The sequence below is a fragment of the Eschrichtius robustus genome, chromosome 19 (genome assembly GCF_028021215.1).
Source record: "Eschrichtius robustus isolate mEscRob2 chromosome 19, mEscRob2.pri, whole genome shotgun sequence".
NCBI lineage: Eukaryota > Metazoa > Chordata > Mammalia > Artiodactyla > Eschrichtiidae > Eschrichtius > Eschrichtius robustus.
The window spans coordinates 564969-571457 of NC_090842.1; the positions used below are offsets into that span (position 1 = coordinate 564969).

Below are 6489 nucleotides of genomic sequence, written 5' to 3' on the forward strand. Positions count from 1 at the left end.
CAGCCTTCACATGCCCCCCTCAGACTACAAGTCACCAAGCCCTCAAAGGAGAGCAGCTCACGGGGCAAAGCCCTTGCCTGTCCCGTTCCCTGTGACATGCCCTGGCTAGCAGACTCCACAGATGAACAGGACAGCTCAGTCTGGGAAGGAACACAAAGATCATCCAACTTCCTCCCTTCATGACTAAAACCACTGAGGTCCATGGAATTCATGACACACCTGCGCTGCACCCCATCAATGACTGCCTTCCACCCGGTTAACAACTAGCACAGCCCCCTGCAATACTGAGCTGCCACGTGGCCACAGGTGAAAGGCTCTGCTTTCACTGATATTACCGGAAACAACCTGAAACTGACGTGCACCAGCTCCAAAATGAACAGAGATGAGAGAGAAAAGTTCACTCCTGAAGACAGGACAGAAAATGAACCCATGGAACCCTTCTCCGTCTTTCAATACTGTCTTAAAACCAAGATAACTTTCTCCGATCAAAATCCGAGGCTCCACATTAGTCCCTCAGAAAAGAATTCAATGTGATCACTGCTCCCTGGGATGTACAAAAACAAACCTTAAAATATGGTGTATTTCAGAGTATCTAACCCAGGGGAAGGCGTACAATACAGGAGTATCTAAAAGCGCAGATGCTGACCAGCTGTGGCCTTACGTTTCCTCTCCTCTAAAACAGAGTTAGAGCACCTCCTACCTACAGGACGGGTATAAGACTTAAAGGAGACCGTCCCTGTAAAGCCCTTAACACGGAAGCCCTCACAAAATGTTAGCTACGATTAGAGCGGCAGAACTGGACTCGACGAATGTTGCTCGAATAAAAACCACATAAGACTTGACAAAACTCTTTCACGTCCGTCATCATAACAGAGAGCAACCCTGCGAGATAGTGCAGAAGTCATATCACCGCTGAGCCCAGGAGGAAACCACCTCGCGGTCGGAGCGAGCGCCCGAGATGACACGGTAGGTTCGCAGCGGAGAGAGGCCTGAACGCAATTCGCTCCACGCGGCTCTTGGGAGACTGGAATAAGGACGCGCGGGCAGTGGACAGGGCGCTGGGAGGCAGCGGGAACTTTCCAAGAAAAGGGCGGGGGCTCCGAGGACAGACGGAGACCGGTTCGGGCGAGCGTCAGCCTGCTCAGCCGCGGGGATGGGCTGGAGCCCCGGGGCCAGCCGGCCGGGGGTGTGATCGCCGCCGCCACGCCTCCGCCTCTCGGTGCCCGGGTTCCCGCACCCGGTTCCCGCGCCCCGCTCCCCCGCGCTGGCCGGGGGATGTGGTAGCCGCCGCCGCACCCCCGCTTTTCGGTGCCCCGGTTCTCACACCCGGTCCCCGCGCGGCCGGCGCAGCTGGATGACGTCACCGCGGCGTCGAGCGCAGGCCCCGCCCCCGCCGCCCGGAACCGCCGGGCAACGCCTCCCCGCTCACCTGCTGGGCGGTTCCGAGGGCCCTCACGCCTGCCCCGGCCGTCCTGCCGCTTCGTGGGCCACCGCCGCATCGCCACAGCACGGCGAGCGGCCCGGCCGCCACCACCAGCCACTGCGACATCCCCCGACCCCGACCTCGCGCCGCTCGGGCGCGCGCACGCCCAGTGCAGCGGTGAATAGGTCATAGGGCGCCGCACCCCCAGCCGACCTCCGGGTGCCGGACGCATGCGCGGTGAGGCCAAGGCGACGACGCGGGGACCTCTCCTTAGGTGTCTACTCTACGGCCTGACTCGGATCTCAACCTGCGCGCCGCCCTGGCCCGCGGTGACCGACGCGGGCGAGGTGCTGAGGGGACAGCCAGCGCCTTCAGATTTATTTTAAATCCGGCGTCTCCAAGGACAGGTATTTCCGGGGTCCTCCATGGGAAGCGGCTCACAAGAGTGAACGCCGCCCCGCCAGGCCCAGCCCGCGGGCTCCTGGTGGTCCCGGCGCCGCGCTGGGAACCGGTTCCGGCAGGAAGCATAGCACTGGGGCTGCGTGTGCTGTGCAGCCTACTGCCGCTCACGGAGTTGTTTCTGCATCACGGGAACCCACGCGTGCTGTCCAGGGATGTGGACGCTCTGATCGACGCCGGAGGCCCACGCTGGCCGCCCTGGACAGTGTCGTGGGCCGGCCTGTGCTGACCCTTCCACGTCCCCAGGGACGGCAGCCTGCGCCTCCTCGAAGCCCCACTTTCTCTTCCCCAAGTTCTGCAAGGGGGCATAGAATAACCACAGGCTTTCTCGCACCTGGGACTGCTGTTCTTTTAGTACATTCCGGAGGCAAAGATGCTTGGGAAAAGGCCCCGAAATGCGACGGCCATCCCGAGTGCCAAAAGGGAACGGAAAGCAATTACCCTCGACGTGAAATTAGAAGTGTTAAGACGGTTTGAAGTGGGTGAAAAGCTCAGCCAGGTCGCAAAGGCCTTAGGCCTTGCTGTCTCTACAGTGGCGACAATCCGAGATAACAAAGAAAAAATCAAAGCGAGTTCACAAATAGCTACTCCGTTGAGAGCCTCCCGGTTGACTCGCCACCGAAGTGCAGTCATGGAGACCATGGAGCGGTTGTTGCGTGTCTGGCTTGAAGACCAGAGCCAGCGAAACGTGCCCCTGAGCGTCGCCGTTATTCAGGAGAAGGCTAAGAGTTTGTTTGATGACTTACAGCGTGAACAAGGGGAAAGCTCGCAAACAGCAAAGTTTAGTGCAAGTAAAGGGTGGTTTGTGAGATTCAAGGAACGCCACTGTTTGCCCCACTTCAAGATGAACAGCACGGCTCCTGGCAAGGAGGATGTATATCCAGAAGTCCTGAAAAGCATCATCCAAGAAGGTGAGTACACCCCCCAGCAAGTTTTTAATGTAGATGAGACAGGGCTTTATTGGAAAAGAATGCCTGAAAGAACGTTTATTTCGGTAGAAGAGAAAGCTGAGCCCGGGTTTAAATCATCCAAAGATCGCTTGATGCTGCTTCTTGGCGGCAATGCAGCTGGGGACTTTAAGTTGAAGCCCTTATTGGTGTACCACTCAGAAAACCCCAAGGCTCTGGAGGGGTACTCCAAGCCCAATTTGCCTGTGATTTGGCGCTCAAATAAAAAGGCCTGGGCAACCAGGAGCATCTTTCATGAGTGGTTCACATACTTTTTTTGCCCTGCCATTGAAAAATACTGTGCCCAAAATAATCTCACCAACAAAGCACTGCTCATCTTAGACAACGCACCATGCCACCCAGTAAATTTGAGCGATCTGTCTGATAATGTAAGAGTGGAATATCTTCATGACAATACAGCTGACTCGATCCAGCCCATGGGTCAAGGTGTGGCCTCTACCTTCAAAGCTCATTACCTGAGAAGGACTTTTGAGCACATCCTAGAAGCAACAGATGGGGACGATACAGCTGAGATCAGGGAGTTTTGGAGAAAGTACAGCATCATGGATGCTGTGGACAACATTGCAATAGCTTGGGAGGAGCTCAGGCCAGCAACAATGAACGGCGTGTGGAAGAAGATTTGGCCCGAGTGTGTTCAGTTCCAGAGTGTTTCCCAAACAGACAACATTGCCCAGCTTCAACAGAATATCGTGACCCTTGCCAAGAGTGTGGCGCTCGGAGAGGTGGGAGAAGCTGACGTGGACCAGCTGCTGCTGTCCCACGAGGAGGGTCTCTCAAATGAGGAGCTGGTGCGGCTGGAGCAGGAACCGGCAGGAGAGGAGGAGGAGGCAGGTGAAGAGGCTGCACCTGCCCTGCGCCAACTAACCACACGGGAGCTGTCAGCAGCCTTCTCGCATTTCGAGGCCGGCTTGCAGGTCCTTACCAGTAACGGCCCTGATGATGCGTGGAACCTGAAAGTTTCGAGAGCAATCAACGACGCAATAAGCTGCTACAGGGACCTGTACAGTGAGAAGGAGCGGCGCTCAAAGCAGCTCTCCTAGGCGGCCTCAGGGTGCGTGACCAGATGCAACAGGGTGACCTCCTGGGTGAGGCCCAGCCAAGCCTCTGCTTTCAGGTGTTTAACATCCCTGGAAACCCTGCTTCTGGTATTTTCATTTTGACACTTAAGAGCATCAATTTTGGCATTAAAATTTTACTTAAATATGTGCTTTAAGAAGATTGAATGAAAGAAGATCCAGGAAAAGTTATTTAAAACAAACTACGAGGAGACTAGCCCTGGTAGACATTAAAACACACTATAAAACCTCTGTGATTGAATCAGGGAGGTAATTCAGACCTGTAGAATACAATAGAAAGTCCAGAAATAGATACAGGTAGGCTTTTTTTTTTTTAAATAGTGCAGGACAGCTGGTTAAAATTTGGCAAAAGATAGTTAATTCATAACTCACAGCATACACAAGAATAAACAAACCGATGAGGGATCTAAATGTAAAAATTGAAACCATACAAGTACTACAAAACACATGGATGAATGTCTTTGACATGGGTGTTGGGGAAGATTTTCTAGGACTCAAAATCCAGAGGAGATTTAAGATTAATCAGTTTAACCATATGAAAAGGTAACAAAACGAAACTTTTCTATGAGGATAAAACACTACAAACAAGGTCAAAGGCAAGTGACACACTGGAAGAAAATTTCTCACAGATAATGGGCTGATATCCCTGATATGTGAAGGACTGTTAAAGATTGAGAATACCAAAAATCCAATAGAAAAGTGGGCAAAAGATAGAATTCATAAATGAGTAAATTGGATCTTGAAACATAAGCTTGACCTCACTCGAGAAATGCAAATGAAAGCTACACAGATACCATTTCTCATCATTCAGATGGGCAGTAATCAAAAAGTGTGACTGCACATTCTCTTGGTGTGGCTGTGGCATTACTGGCACCCTCATTCGCTGCTGGTGAGAGTGCAGGTTTGCACATCCCTTACCGAGGGGCATTGAACACTAATAAAAAATATATTTCTTTTGATTTAGCAATCCCACTTTCAGGATTATACCCTAAAAATATACTGACAACAAAAGAAAATATATGTGCACGGATTATTTGTTGCAGCCTTGTTTGTAACTGCAAAAGCTATGGAACAGCCTGAAGAGTCTCAAGTGAAATAGTCAAATATAAAATGGCGCTTCCACACGGTGGAATGTAAGACAGTTGTAAATGATGACAGCTACCATAATAGTAGAATAAGGAAGAACTCAGCTGATGCGGAGTGGTTTCCAGAATATATTATTAATTGAAAAAAAGCAACATGCAAGAGTAGAGTGTGCTACCTTTTGTGGAAGAAAGAAAGGGAAATAAAATACACACGTATCTTGTACGAAAAGAAACACAGGAAGGAGAAATCGGAGACTAAAGAGATTGGTTATGGGGGTGGGGGGAAGATGTAACTTTTGTACCTTTTGGGAAGTTCTGGTTGGGGAACCATGTTAATATATTGCACAAACAAAAGTAAACAAGGGTAGGGAAATAAAACAGTGGAGTATATGAATGGAACCATATTGCGCATGAATTGCATATCCACAATGAAGGGGGAGAAACACCCAAGTAAATTTTAAACACCTTATTTTGACTATATGCCCTCAGACTAGAGACAAAAAAGAATCTAAACAAATATTAAACGCTTGTTAGTAGCCTTGTTTTTCACCAGCATAGGTGAGCAATGCCGAAGGTGCTTTGTGTGTACTCTCGGATGGAGCAAATAAGTATATTATGGATAATGGAGCCGGGTTTCTCACTGTCAAGCAAGGGAATTGCAAATATGAAAAAGGGAAAGAATGACTCTTGTGTTGTTTTGAAGTTGGAAGTATCAGTGTAAACTCATGGTTTTTAATATGTTTATAGACCAATAAGGAAATGGACATGGGGTACTATTTCCTACCCCAGCCATGAGCGTAACCAACGACCACATCTTGTTTCCTGAGTGCCATGCTCCACCAGAAGGTTCTGGGGCTCCTCAGAAACATGACTGGTTCCAGGGCTGGGACTGGGGAAATTACAGAATAAGCCTGGAACACCTTGCTATACTGGAAAGGAAGCAAGTGCCTAAAGAATGCCAGGACCGTGTCAAAAGGACACAGGAGACGGGGGGACCAAAGCATCTCCAGGAGTAGGACAGATGACACACTACAGACACAGCATCACTTCTGTGAAAATCCCACCAAAAGTGCAAAGCCCAAATCCGATCAGAAAAACCCACACTGGAGGAAAGTCTTCAGAATAATTAGCCAGTGCTTTTCTTTTTTTTTTTTTTTTTAATTAATTTATTTGGCTGCGTTGGGTCTTTGTCACTGCACGCGGGCTTTTTCTAGTGGCGAGCGGGGGCTCCTCTTCCTTGCCGTGCGCGGGCTTCTCATTGCGGTGGCTTCTCTTGTTGCAGAGCAGGGGCTCTACGCACACAGGCTTCAGTTGTTCTGCTGCCACAGTAGCAGCAGTTGTGGCTCGCAGGCTCAGTACTTGTGGCTCACGGGCTTCGTTGCTCCATGGCATGTGGGAGCTTCCCGAACCAGGGCTCAAACCCATGTCCCCTGCATTGGCAGGCAGACTCTTAACCACTGCGCCACGAGGGACGTCCC

At 50.8% G+C, this 6489-nt stretch overlaps 1 protein-coding gene across 1 annotated transcript; it reads left to right on the forward strand.

Moving 5' to 3' along the window:
• Positions 1 to 2522: 2522 nt before the first annotated feature.
• On the forward strand, positions 2523 to 3890 carry LOC137753556 (tigger transposable element-derived protein 1-like). Its single transcript, XM_068528804.1, has one exon. The coding sequence runs from the start codon at positions 2523 to 2525 to the stop codon at positions 3888 to 3890; it is 1368 nt and encodes a 455-aa protein (XP_068384905.1).
• Positions 3891 to 6489: the final 2599 nt, after the last annotated feature.

Bases quoted from the DNA above. Each gene is read 5' to 3' on its own strand.
- LOC137753556 (XM_068528804.1), top strand. From the start codon at position 2,523: ATGGAGCGGTTGTTGCGTGTCTGGCTTGAAGACCAGAGCCAGCGAAAC.